Source organism: Pithys albifrons, chromosome 18 (assembly GCF_047495875.1).
Source record: "Pithys albifrons albifrons isolate INPA30051 chromosome 18, PitAlb_v1, whole genome shotgun sequence".
NCBI classification, from domain to species: Eukaryota; Metazoa; Chordata; class Aves; order Passeriformes; family Thamnophilidae; genus Pithys; species Pithys albifrons.
Window position 1 is genome coordinate 724,745 of NC_092475.1, and position 20,014 is coordinate 744,758.

At 50.0% G+C, this 20,014-nt stretch overlaps 1 protein-coding gene across 4 annotated transcripts in view; it reads right to left on the reverse strand.

Moving 5' to 3' along the window:
* KCNB1 (potassium voltage-gated channel subfamily B member 1) overlaps positions 1-19,755 on the reverse strand; it is a 109,830-nt gene extending 90,075 nt beyond the window's left edge. For 3 of the 4 annotated variants that reach the window (XR_011699359.1, XR_011699358.1, XM_071573157.1), the window contains exons 1-2: positions 18,654-19,059; positions 17,202-17,861 (exon numbers count right to left, since the gene is read on the reverse strand). Coding sequence is in view for 2 of the 4 variants with exons in the window: in XM_071573157.1 (XP_071429258.1) it covers positions 17,202-17,768 (567 nt within the window). In the remaining 2 variants the exon portion in view is untranslated. Of the gene's footprint in view, positions 1-17,201; positions 17,862-18,653; positions 19,060-19,678 lie in introns of those variants that run through there. The other variant, XM_071573158.1, reaches the window with a different exon arrangement.
* Between the last annotated feature and the right edge of the window lie 259 nt (positions 19,756-20,014).

Genomic DNA, 20,014 nt, shown 5'->3' on the forward strand with positions numbered 1-20,014 from the left:
ATTTCCTTGAGTTACTGTTTATTTAGCATCATTTTACAGCTCTGTTGGTCTAAGTTGTGTATTTTTACTGTCTCAGATTGCTTATTCCATCTAGAGAAATAGCAGCAAGTGCACAACATGTGCTGGAAAAACAAACAGTTTTACTGCTGCCTTTCTGGAAGCTTTTGGTAAATAGCTGCACCTGGTTCCAAGTGTACTTTGTTCTAAAGTGCTGGTAGTACCTGCCTGATGTTGTGCTCTCTGAGGCTGTTAATTAAGAAAATGTTGAGTTTTATTGATGTTTGCATTTGGTGCTGTGTTTTGAACATATGAATAAATGGTGCCCCTGTGGAATATTATTATTTTTGCTGGAATGCAAATCGAAGAAATATGTGAAGAATAGAGACAGACCCTCCTAGAACAGCTCAGTTTATCAAATCCATTTCTAGAAAGTCATATTATCCAGCTGAGAGTATATCAATGATGCGAAATGGCCAAGGTGGTGAGCTATTTCAGGGTATTCCAAACTCAAGTGATAACATCTTGGTGCTCTCCTGTGATGGATTTATTGAGTGCTAATCCTTCTGCATACCCTCATCCTGCAGTCAGTGAGCAGCTCTGCTCTGAAAAGCACAGGAGCCTTTCACATCCCTCATCTTGATGACTGCAAACGTCTCTTTTATGGTGTGAGTCCCAGGAATGGTTTTGCACCTGTATGAGAGTATGAAATTTCCTTTCCCTGGAACGTCCCTAAAAGTTACCAGTGGGAAGGGGACAAGAGGGCAGTGGGAAGAGATTTAGAAGTTTGCTGGTCTGATTAAAGGTGGATCTCCATGTTACCTTTGCCATTCTTAACACCACTAATATAAACACCTTACTCCAGTCAAACCTCCTCATTCAACACATTTAAAAGTAGCAAATTTGGCAGTTTATGCACTTTTATAGTCTTCCCCCAGCAATGGGGGAAGCATTTGCTCAGAAATCTCAATTACAGCCTTGCTGCTATCTCTATAATTAGCCCCATTTGGTCATTTGGAATGTAGTGTGTGTTGTTCACCTCAAACAGCAAATGTCCTGCTGTTCCACCCACACCTCTTCAAAGGCTTAGACCTGGCTGCCTGTGTGGTACCAGACAATGACCCTGGACTGCTCTGGGGAGCCTGGTGAGGAGCCCTGGCCGTGGGCTCAGCTTGGGCAGCAGCTGCTCCAACCTGCAGCCACAGGGAAAGGAGAGAACCTGTCCTGGTGCTTCTCCTGCAGCAAAGGGCTCAAATGGAAGGCTTGGATCAAGCACTGCAGAAATGCTGGCACTGTTGGAGGGGAAGAGGACATGAAGGAGCCCATCAGTGCAGAGCTGCTTCAGGTCTTTGCCAGCACATGGAATGCTGTGCAGCAGCGCAGCACTCTGGAGCATCCCAGCCCACATTTGCCTCCTACCACCTCACATGAAACCTCGTAAACCACCACAAATCTTTGTGAATAGCAGAGGAAGTCCAAACAAGACCAAACCATGAGCTTTAGCATTGATGTTGTTATACCACTGACTACTGGACCTAGAGAAACTATTTTTCTTTCCTTATTTTTTCCCCTGGAGGTATCAGACAATCCTATGGCCACCAGCCTTTCAGAGTAGTTGTCATTTGGTCAATACAACTTGAATCATCAATCAGAAAACCAGGTCCTTTCACCTAATCTGCTTCTTTACAAAGAAGTAATTTGGCCTGTAGAGATGCTGTAAAACTGCCCCTGCAATGGAGTCATTTGCTGCAGAAGGCCTTCATTCAGCCCTCAGTGACTGCCTCAGTCAAAACCACAAGAGATCCTTTGCCATCCACAGTCTCTGTGGCTTCAAATACACAATCAAGGGTTAAACTACCCTACAGAACACACACAGAAACACTGCCTGGGGAGTCAGTGCAAGTAGGTGTAAGGTAAAGCCAACCCTGGCTCCCACCAGCTCCACTTCCACATGGAAACCTCAGTAGTGCCCAGCTAAGCCCTTCTTGCTGCTCAAGCCACTACAACCACTTGCTATTGAGAAAATAACGTAGTTGCACACCAAGCACTAATGAAACCACATCAATTTTGTTGTTAAGGACCGTGTTTCTAGGACTGCTGCCTTACCAGTATGTGTTCTCCAAACAGAGGCAGAAAAGGGCAGAAATCTCAGTAATGACAGAACAAATAACCCAGCAATGCAACAGGGCTTGTTTCAAACCCAGATCCCAAAGGGAGCAGTTTTTAATGTGCTGGCATCTTGGTCACTAGTCATTAATTAGAGACAGATTTAATACTGTGCCCCTACCAACAGAGGGAGGGGGGTGTGTCACAATGCCCAAACTCTCCCACACACAAGCACTGTGAGGGGATGCCCATGGAAAATGAAGGGATAGTCAGGAGGGATCAGCTGTCATCTGAGAAGGAGGAAAACTGAGTTACTGCAAATAGTGTCTGGCTGGATGATGCTGAGCAGGGATTTCATATGTAAGGGACTGTCCCAACTGAAAATTTATGCCCAAATCCAGTGCCAGGATTACAGCCCCTGGAATAATATGGATAATTTTATTTCTCCTCTGTCTTCATTTTTTTCCTTAGTTTTCAATGTTTTTGAAGTGCAGAGTTGCAAAGGAATGCCCAAGAGATGCCCTGGGGGTGAAGGATGAAAAAGGGCAAATCTACAAAACTGTTGCTTCCAACAAATATGGCATAGACTGGGCAGAGCTGGAGATCACTGTCCAGTGTCAACAGACATGTGGTTTCTCCAGCAACCTCTTCATCTCAGTGTAGGCAGAAACTATGGCAAACATTGACTGTCCTTATGATAATCACTGCACAGAGACTCAGCACCAGCTACCTGGAGGCTTTACACGTGCTGCAGAAATGCTGCTCCCCCAGATCTGGCCATTCACTGTCTTTCACTTGCACACAATCTGCAGGGCAACAGCTTTCCAGCACAGCCTCTTTCTCAGCAGACTCTCCTGCTCCAGCCCAACTCACCAGCATGCAGAAGGACACTGTCCAGAAGGAAAACAGAGCCCAGGATGCATATTAATTATTGGTGGCACGAAGCCCAGGCAAGGTTGTTGCTCCATAGTCAGGCTATAAATCTGTCCAAATAGGATTCTGACCACGTCTGCCTTGTTTATATTACAAAATTTTATGGCCATGTGATTCTTCACCTGGAGAGGAAGAATATCCCTGTGCAGCCAGTTAAGGGCTGAGATTTATTATCTGGTGAAGCAGCTGTGGATGTTGCCACGGGCCAGGGAGTGTCCGTGTGTGCTGGAGAAGTCCTATCCCTTTGTTTTCCCCAGCAGAAAAGCTTTAGAATAACAGAAATCTTCAAGCCCTGTGACCCCTCCCAGCCTGTGGAGCTAACCAAGCTCCTGTAGGGGCACCCCACGCCCTGGCCCATCAGACACTTGCTGTTACATGGATTTCTGCTTGGAGAGGGGGTTGCTATGCAGTTTGGGAGGGCATTTCCCAGTGAGGTAAAAAAGGGGCTCTCCCCACTTTGTCCCACTCTCTTGCAATGAGACTGGCTCTGGGATGCCAGCAAGACAGAGAATCTGAGTGTTGCTTCACACCCAGGGAGAGGAAGAGACTTGAGCTGAATGTGCAGTGACAGACTGATGGTTGAATTAGAATAAAAACAGGTTTCCTTCTCCATGTCAGCCACATCTCACAGCTCCTGGGCCCAGCACTAGCACAATTATAGCACAAAAAGCAGATGAGACCTTAATGGTCACACAGGGCTTGGGCTCACGAGGTCCTTCGCTGCAGCCCACCAGCCCAGCTGAGGGAGGTGACTGCTGGTGTGACCACTGCTGGGACCACCCTGAGCCTTGGCCAAGGGCCCAGCATGAGGCTGACAGGCCCCAGCTCAGCAGCTGGTTTGGCACTGTCTTCATGGCTGACTCGGTGTGGGACGCACTTGCCTGTGGCTCAGGCCTGAGCTGGGAAAGCTGCTTGTGTCTCAGTGTGCCTCACTCTGCCCTGTCTGCAAAGTGGGCTTAGGGAGGTGCCTGCACAGCTTTGTGATCCCCTTGTGAGGGACACTGGGGAGACCAGGGCAAGAACAGCCTTTCCTGTAGGTATGAGGGATCCCACGTCTCCAAGCAGAAGCAAGAAAGTGTCCAAACAGACAAAAACATAAAATAAAATTCAGATTGTTGAACATCTGTTCCACAGAAATAATCTCTGTAGGCTTCTTGGATGTTGCAGATGTCACATTAACCTTAAGCACTTAAGAATTTTAACTGGAGGAGGAAAATGTCCTTATTTTTATAGAAACTTTGCCAGAAACACTCCCAGCCTCCTCAGTGAAATGGGTCCTTTAATTGCACCATAACTTGCTCCCTCTTTGCTATATGTTTATAGTTAAGCAGATGCTTGAGACTTGTTGACTTCCAGGAGGTTCCCAGTCTTAGCAAGGGTTTTGTTTCACCTCTGGCCAGATGCAACGAGGGAGTCAGCTGGATCTGAGCACCACGTGTGCCCTGGGCAGAGCAGGAGGATCAGCTCTGTCTGATACTTGCTCCTAAGAGACAACTTTGAAAAAGGGTGGGGGAAAGCATCTTCCATTCCCTGTTATTATATGAACATATAGCTCCAAAAATCTCCATTCTGTACTGGGTCCCAAAGGAAAAAAGTTGAAATAATCCATATTCATTAGAGTTTTTAATCCCTCACACACCAGCATTCAGCGGGCGGCTAATGAAGACAATTATGCAGCACTTCACACAAAGAGCAAAGCAGAGCAGGTGCAAGGGCTGGAGCTTTGCCACACTTGCTCTGTTCCTTGGCTCAGGGAGCGGTGCTTTACCTCAACGTATCCACACATCCCCACAGCTTAAGGAGTCAGTTTGAAAGGAAAAGAGGTGACATTTAAGATTAATCATTAGCTGTCCACCACCTAAGATACTAAATCAAAAAGAGAGACAGCGAGCCAAGCTCAGCTTTATCTGCATTCCATCTGAAGAACACAAACAGAAATGGGCAGGGAAAACACAGGCTGTGGTTTGACCTCTGAATTATGGCTCTGATGTGCAAGTACAGAGCAAATGAGAGGTGCCCAAAGGATTTATGTCCTACCACGACAAGCATGGGAAAAGCAGAGGGAGATTTTCCATCTTTTGCAGATGTTGGTCAGAGGCACAAGAGAACAGAAATCCCCTTTTGGAATTTGAGCAGAACGCCCAGAGCAAAGCCATGACCCCGATGTGCCCATACCAGCCATGGCACTGCCCAGCAGGCTGTCACCTCCCTCGGGGTGTGACCCCACCCGTGTGGAGGAAACACAAACCAGAGCAGGGCAAGGCCTCGGGGCTGAGCTCAAGGATGTGGAGCTACTGCACTCACCAGAAACACTGGGAGAGACGGCACCAAGAAGGTCAATGGTGAAAGACTTTTACTGAAAGAAACAGGTTTTTAAAGAGTGGGTTCCAATGTACCTTTGATGCAAAAGATCATTCTGTGAGCAGGAAGAGGGAGCCTATTACCAGTGCTATGGCTTATTCCCCCAAAAAAGGCTAAGGAAAAGAACTGTAGGGAACAAGGACTGATGAGATAGCAGAGATATGAACTGTTTAAGGACCTGGTGCAAAAGGAAAAAGTTTAAATTTAGGAAGAGACTTAATACTTGTTTTCCCTCAGGATATAAAGCCATTAATTACTGATAGAAAGGTTCTGATTTGCTGACCATTTAAACACACAACTGCACCTCAAGCAATGATATCTATAATTTGCACACAATTATCCTGTTTTTACACACACAGATTAAGTAATTGCCTGTATAAACTGCAAAATAGATTTGCGTATTCCAGCTGCCTGATTTGCATGCGGAATCACAGCAACTGCGGGCTCAGCGCGGCTGCTCCTCCTTGCCTTGCACACACCCCCCTGCCCTCGGTCCGCCCCCACCGAAGCACCAGCAAGGCCCCCATGGGCTGCCCTGGCACAGAGCGCTGGGAACACTTGCCAGTTGCTCCAGGATTAGTTTAGAGCAGCAAAGCCTGTGATGCAACGGGCTTAGGTGAGGGAAGCAGGGACAGCCAAAGCAGTAACTTTCTCTCCGTATCTGCCCACTCCCTGTTTTGGAGATCATTGCTCTGAGCAGGAGGATCCTTCAGTCCCTCCCAGCTCTCCCAGCTCAGAGCCCTGCTGGAACCCGGGCTCGCGGTGTATGTGGGGAGGTGGGGGGCAGGTGAGCAGCACAGGGGCAGGGCAGGCAGAGGCACGCTGTCCTTCTGCCACTCCTCCTCAGGGAACAGGCCAGCACGCTGATGGGATCAGCGGGGATGGAAAATAATCCCATACCTTTCCACAGCAGTTTTCGCTTTCTCTGTAAAACATTTTTATTACCCACTGTGGGGCAGCAGACAAGAGCTGTGAGTCAGGACCCTGTGGCACGTAGTGCTATATAAACACCAAACAAAAACATAGAACTTCCTACAAAGGGTTTATGAATTAAATAAATTACACCTGTAACTCCTGGAAGTGGCTTGCCCAAGTTATCTGGACCATGAAGGAAGTTTTCCAGAAGACAGCACAAATTAAGAAGTATTTCACAGCCACTTTACAAGAAGCTCTTCAGAGCATCTTTAAAAATAACTGTTAAGTCAAGTGGGTTTCTTTTGTGGCCATTCATTCATAGCCAAAAACTTCAGCAAATGTGCTCTTTAGTTTAAGGAACACGCAAAAATAATGAAATTGCCCCAGTGCTCAGCAGAGAGGAAGGTAAGGCCAGATGTCCCTCTGGTGGGACCCGGTGCACCTGCCTAGCGTGATGAAAACCTGGTATTTCAGCAGGCATGTGCTGGAGCTTTGGCCAGGACTACAGGTGTTAAACGAGACCATTCCCTGGGACTGCTGAGGTCTAAAGTTACACCTATAGAATAACACCGTGTGTAAACACAGACAGAGAGAGCACAAACATGTCAATTAGCAAAATACACTCTGATACCTGACACGTTCTAGAACGCAGCACATCTTGTGTGGTGCAAATGCCTTACCAGGACAGCCCCAAAGTGTCCTGTCCTGCTGAGCCACATGCAGAGACTTGGAGTCAGGAAAGGGTCAAAACACACAGAGGGTGTTGGGTCTGTCAGTACCTTGGGTGGCACAAAGGATGGGTGAGACCCTTGCTCCTGAAAAGCTCCCTTGGATAAGACAGGGCTAGCAGGGAAGCAGCCTGAGCTGAAACACTGAAGTGTGAGTGTTCTCTGAGTGGTCAGCTGAGGGTTAGAGCCCCTCTGTGAGATGCTACATGCACGGCTGGGCTGCCCCCCGGGGCCCCCTCCTGCCCAGGATAACACACAGAGCTCTCTTGGAGCGAGGATCAGTAGATGCCATTGCTGAGGCTGTGCTGGAGGAGAGCACTGCTGCACCAGCTCTGCTGCCTTCAACCAGGACACGGGGCTGCTGCCAGGCACAACTTTCCTCTTGCCAGCAAGCAAAACACTCTGTTGGTGGAGAAAATCTCCCAGCTGCTGTGTCCAGCACCACTCAGCTCCAGAGGCAGACTGCTGGACTCACACCAAGTACAGCCACGCAACGGTGGCATCTGCTCCAGCTGCTTTACCTTTCTAGACTAGCTCTGCTCTTCCCTGTGTCTGGGAGATCTTATTTACTATTTCTTCTGCATTGTCATATTTCAGTGCAGATTGATAGCAATAGTTACTGCACCAGGCAGGTGTGAGGATTGGCTAATTAATGGTTGTGAAGCACTTTTAGATGCTCAGATGAAAGCAGCTAAGAAATGCAATGTATAATTATTATGTATTATTAATAAACTCCTGGCACATTGACAGGAGGGAAGACAACACTTCTTTTTGTTATCCTTTTGTTTTCTAAAAAGATTTAACTTTTATGCTACGAAGGACAGATTTCCCAAAAATTCAGAAGTAAGTAAACAAGGAGTGAAAGCTCCTTGTTCCACCAGGGAGGGTGGGTGGTTCCAGCAAGGACAGCAAACACTGCCTCAGAAAGCGAGTTCCACTCCCTGTCTATCCAGACACCTGAGGAATCCACAGTTTCTGAGAGTGGCCAGATATGGAGAAGAACAGGGTTGTTACAGACGTTGCCATCAGTGGAAGTGGCCAAATGCACCAATCACAAGAAGCAGAGTCTGTTTAGTGTGTGATCACTATGGTTGACCAAACCACGTGCTGCACAAGTGATGAAGTGTGCAAAGCAAGAGAAGGACATTTTGAAACAAACAGAAAAATCACAGCTGTGGGAACTGAGGTTCTCAGTGCTGAGAACGTGCCAGGCACAAACAAGATTCCCAGAAATACGAAGAAATCCAATCTCAGAGGGATTCCTGGGGGGTTCAACTCACAATAACAGGAACTGATTACATATAGCAGGACCAAAAAAAAGAACTTTCAAATAAATTGTTCCTTCCGTATGCTTTGACTGTTCACCAGCTTTTATTAGTGACATAAGTTCTTTGTCAGATTAGATGGATGCCCAGATGGATGCTGTCAATGTGAGTTTCAGGTACCAACATGTGCTTTGGTTTTGGCTCTGCTACTGATTTCTCTTGTCCAAACCCAGTTTCAAACACATGACCCAGAGCCTGAGTGCTGAGCTGAGGCCCCACTGCAGTGCCAGCCCCTCAGGGGAACGGCCACAAGCACCCCCAGCCGTGGGACCAAAGGTCCACATGGCTGAGCAGAATCACAGCAAACTGCAGCAGAAACACTCACAGGAATCACAATGGGACTGGGAGAGACTTGTGAACGGAGAAAGGTGGACCCCTCCTAAAAGTGCAGGTACATCTTTGAGACCAGGCTGAAGGTCACTCCCAAGCTACCAAAAGCCCACACCCTGCCCCTCAAGTTCCCCCTGGTACTGTCACTACCACGGGTGGCAATTGCTCTGTCTGAGGAGACACCATTCTGTGGAGTAACCCTTGAGTTGCTCATTACATTTGCTGTGCTCAAGTGGAGCTGGTTGCTCAGATTAGTTCTTAATTGAAAATAAATACATTCCTTATACAGGTTAACTTTGATACAAAGAAAGCCCCATATGCAAGAGCAGTTTTATATATGTGCATACATATCAATATATACTATAGTGGATATGCATTGTGATTTATTTAATCTTTTCACAACACACGTTTTTATATGTTAGTCTAACATATATTTACTCTCTTGCTATTCCAAACAGTTCAGCAGCATCCCCTCCCCAGAGCCAGAGCTGCATCAGAGCATGCACAAACATCCCACTACAGACCTTCTGCTTTTAGATCTACCAGAGCAAAATCTGCTCTTTTTCTGTAACCACTCATCCCTCAAACCTGACAAAGCTTTCCAGCACCTTCCCAAGCAGGCTGGACTCATTCCAGTAGGAATACCTGGGCTGAAACAAGGAGAGGTTTGGTTTCTCACTCTGTCCCCTTGGATAAACTGCCAGGGAGATTCCAGCACCTTCTCCTCTCTAAGATCTCACTACAGGCAGCAGGTCTGCTGGAAGCTTATCCATACCACAGAAACATCTTGGTGACATGGGACAACAGGAAGCTGGAGTCTGCCCCCAGCTCTGCCCTGCTCTTCCTTGCTGCCCTTGGGCAATGGTCACCTCTTCACTTTAAGATGGGGATAATACATCTATCACAGGTTTGTCCTGGCCTTAACTAATCCATCTTTTCAAAGCACTTGGAGAGCTTTGCTTGATGAGCATAGACATCATAATACTCATCTGTTCCAATTACATTCAGTAGGAGTTTTACCCCACACAGAAGCAGGAATTTGGCTGCTGTTGTTATTGGGGACCTCGAAAACAAATGTGCTTGGGATGTTTGAATTGAGTGTTTGGGAAGGGGCCAGAGCAGGCACAAAGGCCCAGTGCTTGCCTAGGGATGCTCAGCACCCTTCCAGGTTCACTCTACAGTAAAGGGCAGACATTTTCATTAAAAACCAGAACAAGACCTCACCAAGTCCTACTGGTAAACATGTTCAGCTAGTGCCAGGCTGCAGAGGAGACAGGAGAGGGCAAAAGAAAAGCTAGGGCAGTAGGGAGAAAGCAGAGACCAGGCAAACCTGGGGGAAGCTCACTATAAGGTTTACCTTTGCTGTACTGAGTAACTGAGAATGGCAGGAGGGGGACATGTGGCTGCTGCCTCAGGGCCTAAACTTAGGGCAAGGTCATCTTAAGGATAAAGAGTGCTAAAGCAGCTCAGGCATGCCAGTCAGGCAGTGGGGAGAGATCCCTGAGCTGCTGCCCACTCATCCATCCCTGGCACAGAGCAATAAGGAGCCCATTCAGCCCCCCAGCCCCTACAGGCAGCTCTGCCCCATTAGGACAGAGACCCCCTAAGCTGAGCTGAGCTACAGTGCCAGTGCTCCCAGTCCTGGTGCAACACAAGAAACCAACTCAGCTTGTGACAGAGCTGTGCCCCTCACTCTGGGAATCAAACTGGGCAAGTCTCATCACAGTCAGGGTCTGATCCTTGTCTGCCTGAACACAGCAGGAGCAGTGACAATGCAGAGCTTCTCTGTGCAACTTCTGGAGAGAAGCCTCATATTGATGCCTTGCTCACATTCACTGGCCACATTGTGCCTCTGTTGCTGCCAGGTCTCTCCATGGAGTAAATCATATTGACTGTGTTTATTATAAGAACTAAGTGATCAGCTGTGAACTTTCTTTGACATAAATATTTTGCCATTAGCAATGACAAATAGCAAGGCTCGTGCTGGAAAAGTAACACTGGATTATTCCTCTCCATGGGGGCATTCACGTCAAGAGAAATCAGAAGGAAATTGTGGTTGGAGGAATGGGTAAAAGGAGGAATGTGATGGCAAGAATGTTTAACCCGCTGTGTAAGAAGAGTTAAGAGAAGAAAGTGTTTTTAAAAAGTGAAAAGAATGGATTTTCCCAGAGAGCTCTGGAGTGCCTGTGCAGAGCCAGCTGTGCCCCTGCCATGGTCAGGGGGACCCCACGGGGCAGGGCCTGGCCCACCACACATCAGGTGCTGTGCCCAGGTACCAGCCAGAGCTGCCCCTGCACCTTGTGCTCATCCCACCACACCAGCACCTCCGGGGGGGGAACAGGCCCAGCACTTTTCTTCTGAATCCCATTATTATTATTAAACCTCTGCAGATACAGCTGAGCAAAGCAGGGATTTCCCATTGTTGCAAGATTTCCTACTTTTTCACTGGTAATGTTGGCACCTCAAACTCTGTTTGCTCTCAGGCTGAACAGGATGGGAGAACCATAAGCAGCAAAGGGAGTTAATTTCTCTGAGATTTTTTCAAAGGTACAAATGAGAGTTTGTGCTTTAAAAACAGCACTGACTACACTTCTGTGGCATTCATCCTCCAAGGAATTCAGCCCAGGCATATAAACCTTTGCTTCCCTCACCTGTGCAGGCTCACAAGGATGTGGATGCTCAGGCAGGAGCACAGACTCACTCCAGGCTCTCCTAGCAGGAAGTTACAGAGAAGTTACAAATCCAGGAGGATGCCCACACGTGTTCATGCACACTGTCCTTGATGGACTGGATGGCTACAAAATACATACTAGGCCTAACAATTAACTTTCCTTCTATACAATTCTTCAGGGACTGCAGAGCTGCAGGCTTGAATTGGAAACTGCTGAATCCAGACCATCTTCAGGCAGGAAGTGCCAGGCCACTGCCTGCCTGATCCAAGGGCTGCAGTAACAGGTCTGGAGAAAGGATCACCTTAAAAGGGTGAGGATCCCTGGAGAACTTAGAACAAGCTTCTTGTTGGCAGATGCACCCCATGCAGGGTGGGTGCAGGATGCAATGCCATCAGCCAGGGTGCATTACACGACTCCTTAGAGCCAGGGAAGAATCACAGGACACAGTTATCAGTCAGGCAACATTACTGGGGTTTGGGAGGGGCTTTTCTCACCCAACCTGGAATTTGTGGAGGCTGAAATGGAGAGGAGTTCTGGGAACTCTCATCAATACATTGTGGGAAGGTCATCACCGAGGCAGGGAACTAAATGTAGGAATTAAGGCTTTCCAGACTAAAGATTTAAGTCCACTGGAAGGACAAGCACCCAGAAAAGAGCTGCAGGATGAAAAGAGATTGATACATAACAGTCATCAATTGTGTGCCCACAGAACAGTGCTGTGCCAGAAACCCAGAGATAAGCTACAGGCCAAAGTGGCAAATCCCTGAACCAGGGGACAGGCTTTGGAATGAGGCTCTGCTTTTGAAGATTTCTGAAGACAGAGTGCACTTTAGATGAAGGAAAAAAGTCTCATATATAACAAAAAAAGCCAAGGCAGTAGTTGCATCACACACACACACAAAAGTCACGGATGCAAGTGAAATATGGGCAATCTGACTTTAATAGTCCAAGTCAACATCTGCCCTGTGATGGGACCCTCAGAGACAGGCAAGACATGGCTAAGATGTGACCCCTGCAATTCAGGAGAGGGGTTTCCTCTGCTGAATGCTAAATTCAGGCAGGTTTAGAGATGAATGAAAACTGCACACCATAAGGGAAGGCCAGGAATAGAAAGCCCATGTGGGGGAAGAACGCTCTAGATGTAGCAAATGTATCTCCAAGAGGCTTTTATCATTCTTATTTTGTCACTACTATCAACAATAATAAGAAAAGAGCTTACAGAGCAGCCTCCCCAGTCCCTAAGCAATGCATCCAGAGATTAGCAGCAGAGAGCAGTGGGCAGCAGGGCAAGGCTGTTCAAGGAATGTAGAGGGATGCATAATGAGATTATGGAACTGGAGTTGCATGTTTTCAAGGATAAATGTGATGTTATTGCACTGGCAAAGGCATAGCAGGAGCAGGGGAAAGGATGAGAAATAGCCTGTCAGGAGGGAGGGATTGGTGCAGCTGAGCTCCAACAGGACAGGGACAAGTGGGAAGTGGAGGCAGTGAGGAGGAGAGGAAGTGCACATCCTACTTGACATGCAGATATGCAGAGAAGCTTTTTGCAAAGTGGGTGATGTCATCGTGTTTTTCTCAGCCTTCAGGACAGCAAGAGAAAAATAGATGAAACCAGCACATGCAGAGGAGTCTGTAAGACGAGCAGACTTTCCCCCCTCCCTCTGTGCAACACTAATTGCTCAAATATTGATCGGAGAAATAATTTCTAAGGACTAAAGTAGGAAAAGAAATCTTTTCTTCTAAAGAGGCAAAGAGGGCAATGCTCTTGCAGAGTTGCTGGAAAGGTCCAGGTGATCAGAGAAATTAACTTATATGGCTTTGGAAATTAAGATGTTGAGTTGGTCTAATTTGTTATTTGCTTTTACTGGAAAACATGAAACAACTGCAGTCTGATTTTTCAGGATACCACATGAAGTCTGGTTGAAATTACAGCTGGGCTGGTTCTCCCAAGGGGCCTGAGTGTCTCACCACGCAGGTGAGAGGCCCATGGACCCTAACCAGCCTTGGTTAGTAGAAAGCAACAGCTTCAGGAGGGACTTTGGCAAGCCAGGGCTGCCAGCTGGGCTGTGGGTGACAGGAACCAGCTGCCCAGGCTTAGCCCTGGTGAGAGAAAGTGCAATTATGAGCAAAAGCCCAAACCAGAGTGCTGGAGCAGTGCTGGGCACTGCTGCCCTGGCAGGGACACTGAGCCCCAAGGAAAGGCAGCAGTTCTGCTTGGCTTCTGGAGAGATGCTGTTCCTTCCTGAGGAAAGGAAAACTACCATGCAACAAAATGTAAGACCTACTCCAGAAAATATCTGCACCTCTTCTAGGGTAAATCCTGCCAGAAATGAGCCCCAGAGAGTCCTCTGTGGCTAAAAATGAATGTTGTGAGCACACCAAATACTGGAAGAACACTGTTTAAGAAGAAAACACACACCCACCCACCCCCCCAAAACAAAAAATCAACCACCAAACTATCCAGATAGACTGAGAGAACAATAAAAATAAGCATGAACATGCAAAAACTGTGACTGCAGGAAGAGAAGGAAGGATCCACACAGCCTGCAGTGGGTATTTCTCGGAGATATACAGGCAAATATCCACAGAAAGGAAAATCAGACTCTTTAAAACAAATTCTAAGGTTAGAGAAAAAGATGAATGAAGAGTTTTGTTAAATAACTGCCTGGTAAATATCTTTTCATTTGGGGGAGGGCAAATCCCTCAATGCTGAATTTGTGCACAAGGGTTTTCCCACTGGGAAAGGTGAGTGCAGGGGAGTACAGAAGAGTGAGGGCCTCCAAACTGGACTGGTGGGTGAAATGGTTTGCACACTGGTTGCACAGTCTGGCCCTGGGAAGTGCTGGGGTGATGCCCGTGGATCTGACACCCCACACAGGGCTGGGGCAGCTGCAGGTACAGGGAGGGAGAGCAAACACCCCTCTGGCAGTGCTGGGGGTGACAGCAAGTCTGAGGCTTCCACAGCATCCAGGGCCTCACCCAGAAAGGCTCAAAGAGTGGGTCTTACAAACTACAAGAGTGTTCTCTCAAGTCACGTACAGGGTGAAGCCTCACACATAAATAATACCCTGCCTGCAGTGAGGGGGCTGGTTTAAAAGCCAGACACAGTAGTCAAAAGATATGGGTAAATCCCCAGTGGATAAGAGAGCAACAAGAATTATGGTCTAGGGCATTCTTTGCTAACTTGAGTGCTGTTTTCCACCCTGGGGTACATCACATACAACCCCATTTAAATAAATAATAAGTATAAATCCACAAAAAAGAAGAACAAACCTTCTCCCTAAGAACAACAACAAAAAAGCACCAAACCCAAACCTCTAAAGCCCAAATACAAATAAAAGACCACACTGTCTCTCAGCATTTAACTGGCCCCCGTGTAACCTCCAGTTCAGCAGCCAGGTGGTGTGGAGGGCTCAGGTGCTGTGCTAGAACACAACCAGTGCTGACAGCCAGAGCCCCCATGCTGAGCAGGAGCTGGACAACAGGCACAGCCACAAAGGATTGTGTTGGCTTTGGGGAAACACCTGCATTTGGAGCTATTTTCATGTCTTCTTAAAGAGAACAAGTATCTTGTATTTGATACATGAAAAACCTTTGAGTGGCACAAGTCTGAAGAAAAAGAATAAGCGAAGGTAGTTCAGGTTTCCCCAGCAGTGGTTTTAGGCCCTTGCATGACATTAAAACTCACAACAATTTACTTTGTTCCCTTTCCCTGGGAACAGTTTGAGCTCTCAGACCTGGCAAAGCAGATGGGTTTGGCTTTAGGAGAGGTGACAGAAGTTCCCAGAGGCCCGTGGCCACAGTGACAGTGCTCCATGGAGCAGCCACTGAGGAGAGCTGGCCAGGAGCTGTCAGGCAGAGGCTCAGATTCAGCAAACACAGCCCCAAAGGGAGCCTGGGCACAGCTGGGTAGGTCAGATAACAGGTCAGGCTGCCAAGTCCCTCTCCTCACGTCCTTCCATCAGAAGCTGAAGAGTGAGTCCAACTTATTCAATATGTGGATTGAATTCTCATGAAGGTGACCAAAGCAAAGGGCGTACTCTGGCTCCAGGGAAAAGTTATCCAGCAGCAGGGAGCAAATTGGATAAAGAAAAGGCTTAGCCACACTTCTGTCCCTGCTTGCTGAGCTAGTTGTTCATCAGGCCCATTTTCCCTGCTACACTTCAGAGGAGTGGGAATCTGTGTTTGGGAACTGCTGGAATATTTGAGGTCTGAGAACACACAGCATCACTTTCATTACAGTAATGAAGGCACAGAATGGCAGCTTTAAATGCTGGGGGTAATGATGCATTACCATTCACTCTCAATTAACCCAGAGCCTGCAAAGCCCAGTGCACTTACTCCCAGAATTTTCTCAGAAAATGAAGCTAGAGTGTATTTCATTTATAAATCACAAAAGACACTTATTTGGCAAGAATGACCCCTGCTCATATACAATAAATCATGAACATCAACAGCCTCTAATGGATTTTGAGTCAGTGCCACAGACAGTGAAGCCCAGGGCCTGTGTTTCAGGATTCCAGGACTGTGCCAAAGGAGACTTATAAATTATTAATGCATTCAGCACAGTGTCATCTGTGCCACTGGAGAGAAAGACATTCTGGGGCTTCGTTTGTCATTAAAAAAGTGGCAATGGGTTCAGCAGCCAGACCATGCCTGTCCCTCCCCCTGCCAGGATGAGCCAGTTTGCTCTACACTTCCTAAAATCCCTTCCCCAAACTTCTGTACATAATCTTGGTTCATCTTGTGCAGCATTTTGAGAAAAGAGAGGGAAGGAAGTCTTGTTTTCACAAGTAGCCCCCCACAGCCAGACTTCCTGAGGGACAGAGCTCAGGTTTGCATTTGCCAACCTCCATACAACAGGGAGGTGCATCACAGAGGCAGCTGGGGCCTCTCTCTACTTTGCCATACACTGAGGGCATTTCTCTGGGTACAGAGAAAATTCAAGTTTTGGTCCCTACTGCTCAGTCTCTCATGCTTTGCAGTTATTCAGCCCACAGTTTTCAACCTCTCCCCCTTCACTTTTGTCCCCATGGTTACTGAATCACTGTGTTCACAGAGATTTTCCTCACTCAAGAAAATGTGACTAACATGAGGCAGCTAAATTATCAGAGCCAACTCTGACATTGGTTTCTCCCAACATGGATATTATCTTCAAAATGCCTTCAAATAGATCTGTTGCACTGGCACCAACTACAGAGTAACCAGCACTTCAGCTGTTGGCAGAGGCAGAGCTGCATCGCTGTGGCCCAGGGAGACTTAAAACAGGAACCAGGTAAAGGAGGAAATTCCAACACCAGCTTTAGCAAACCCACAGCCTAGAACTGCATCATACAAATAACTAGGAGATGCATTTCACAACAAAAAAGTTAAATTAAGCCCTAGAATGGAAAGCATGGCATTATTTCCTGATTGGACCTAGGTCTAAGGATTCAAGCAGATTTCCTTCTTGAAGGCCACTTTGGCTGAGCAGGAGATATGCTTGGTTTAGGCCCAAAGAAATCTCTACCACAAACTGCACCAAGACAGGCCAAAGTATAACAAGTGTAAAACCTGCAGCCACAGCAATCATTGTCTGCTGACCCACTGCTCAGTGGAGCTTCTCCCACACTGAACTGCCCAGGCAGCCTCAGGGAAGCTCAAACCAAATCACTTCCAAAGTACACATAAAAAGATGCCTTAAACTGGTTTGCACCCTAAAGGCCTTTCTCCCCTTCACTCACAGTGTCTGGCCAGCCACAAGTGCCCAGACACCAAAGCAACGGCAGCAGGACAATGCAACCCCAGCCATGACCAGTAGAGAAAGACTTTCAGAACAAACATGGAACTCTTACCTTGGCCGCTACGGAGGAGTTGGGCTTCTCCAGGAGGTCCCAGAGCTTTTTCCTTTTCTCAGCACAGCAGGTGTTATCGAATTCCTCCCCTTCCCTTTCCCTCAGTGTCTCAGCTTCTCTCTTCAGCTCCTCATTCATCTGCTCCTTCTTCTGGTGGTAGCGGGCCTGGCAGCAGGACTCCAGGTAGATCTCATCCACCCCCCAGTAGTCCAGCTCCTGGCTGAAGGACAAGGCGCACATCTCCTCCATCATGTGCAGCTTGCCAGTGCGGTAGAAGTTCAAGATTGAGGTGAATGCCCCGGGATGCCTGTCGAAGAAGTACTCGTTCTCCTCCAGGTTGTAGTCATCACAGATCTCCATGAGGGAGTCGTGTGTGTTGCAGTCTCTGAGCTTACCCAGCCTGGTCCGTGGCAACCTGTCCAAGGTCCTCCAGAGAACCTCGTGGGCCAGGCCCCCCACGTTGAGCTTGACCCTTCGGGAGCAGGCCTTGCTCCTGACGATCTCGGTGGGGTCCGGAGGCAAAGAGGTAGTAGAGCGAGATCCATGCTTATTCATCCCCAGAGGCATCGCTGGTCCCCCTCGGGCTGGACGCTGCCGGGCGCGGCGCGGGGCAGGGCGCGGGGGCTCCGCTCACCTCTCCTTCCCCTCCATGCCCCAGAGCTGCAAGAGAGGCCGCGTTGGGTCCGCCCGCCCCGCTAATCTTCGGGGCGCGGCGCTGTCCGCCCGCCGGTGCTGAACCGCGCCCGGCCCGAGCCACGTGCGGCCCCGCCGCTGCCACCGAGCTCCCCCGGGCGGCGGCCGAGGGGTCCCCCGCCCCGCGCGGGCACCGGGCACGGCTGCCGGGGTGGGCACGGGGCCCCGGTCCCGCTCGGCGATGCGCCCCGCTCGGCGCCAGCCAGGGCTGCGCTGGCACCGCGTCCCCCATCCCGCGGCGCCCGGGCCCGCCGGACCCCCCGTGACCCGCCGGGGAGCCCCCTCCTCAGAGCCGGCCGTGCCCTCCGCTCTGCCCGGCCGTGTGGGCTGCGGGAGAAGGCGGGGGCTGTCAGCAACTCCAGCCTTGCAGCTTTTCCGAGGAAAGAGCTGGGGCAGGAAAAAGGGGGGTTTTCAGCCACTCTCCCGACGTGCTCTGCCTCTCTGGGTGCCCAGGGACGCCCCCCGCGCCCCCACGCCGGGCTCTGCAGAACGGGGAAAGCAACGCAAACGGGAATGAGGAAAAGCCCCGAGCCTGCCTTAGGGAGCAGGGTGGCTCATGACAGCCCCGAGCACTGTTGCTTACACAAGATGGCACGAAGAGAAACCCCAGCGCAGCCAGCGGCGGCTCCTCCGTGCCCAGCCGGGGCTCGGCACCTCTCCGCCGACCCAGGTCCCCCCCGGCCCCCGAACGAACCCCCGGCCGCCGCCGCACACGGGGAGAGGCTGCCCCGGCTCGGCCCGAGCCCAGCCCTCACCTACCTCCTCCTGCGGGCTCCCGGCGAGGCGGTGCGGGGCGTGCGGGGCCGAGGGCGGCTACATCCTGCGGCGGGGCGGGCGGCAGGGGCGGCCCCGCTCGCATCCCCCCCGGGCAGCTCAGGGCGGAGGGATGGCGGCGGCGCTCCTGGCTGTCCACGGAGCCCAGGGGGAGGGGAAGGGAAACGAGGTAAATCGGATCCTTCAGCAGGAAGCTTTCCAAGGCCTTCCCTCGGCTGCACCTCCTCGCTCCTGCCTCCAGCCCGCGCCGGAGCCGGGCCTGCCGCCGCCCCCGGCCCTCTCTCGGTGCAGACAAAAGGAAGGCTCCGGTGCTTCCTCCGCCGCCTCGGAACGGAGCTCAACAAGTGCGGCGCGGAGCTCCGGCGCGGCCGAGCGCGGCTGTCCCGGCGCGGGGCGGGCGGGCGCGGGGCGGACCGGAGGAAGGGCAGCTCCACCGTGAGCTGGAGCCCAGCATTGCAGCGCCGGGGCCGCTCGCACGGGGAGCCGCAGCCCCGCTCCCTGAGGCCCTGGGGCTGTTCCGCCAGCTCCCGGGGCCGGCACGCGTGAAAACAGGGTGGCGGTGCCAAAGCAGAGCGGGGAGCGGAGAGCGCCAGCCAGCCCAGCAGGGCCCGGGGCCCCGCAGCGGTGCCTCGAGGGGCCGCGAGCAGCGGAGCTCAGGGAGAAGCGGAGCCCAGAAGAGCTGCTCATCGCCCCCACCGCAGCTGCCCCTCGGCGAAGCAACGAGCCTGTCCTCAGAACCGCCGCGGGTATTTGCAGAGACACAGAGAAGGAATAATAGTGCATCTCTGCTGCCCATTAGGACCATAAATATAATGTGAGGGAGCATTTACTAACCTGAAAACACAGCAGAAATTGAGAAAATGGGGGTTTTCCTGGCAATCACACAGCGTTCAAAGTACTTTTTTGCCACTCTGTCCTTGCCTCCCTCCTTCACTCCCAACAGGGGAAATAGCCCTCAGCAGGGGCCCGGAGCATCGTTAGGAGCAATTAGCACCACTTAACGCAGTTACCTGTTCGGGCTGGTTACCAGAGGCACACGGCTGTGCTCGTCAGCCCCTTCTCCTCTTGCCTTGATTGACCATGACTCTTGGACTCCAGCGGCAATTCCTGCTGCAATTTTCCCGGAAGAGGAGCCTGGTGTCTGATTTTACGTGATTAACCAGGCAAAAGGAGACTCTCAGTGCTGCTTTTCCCCACTTTGAGTGCTTCTCTCCCTAGTCCCTGCCTGCCTCCTGTTGCCCAGTGTACACAATGTCAGTGTTACACTGTTATATTTGGTGTTTGAATGTCCATATCTTCTTTAGAGGTCGCCTTCTGAAATCCCAAACACTGTTTTCCTCCAGTAC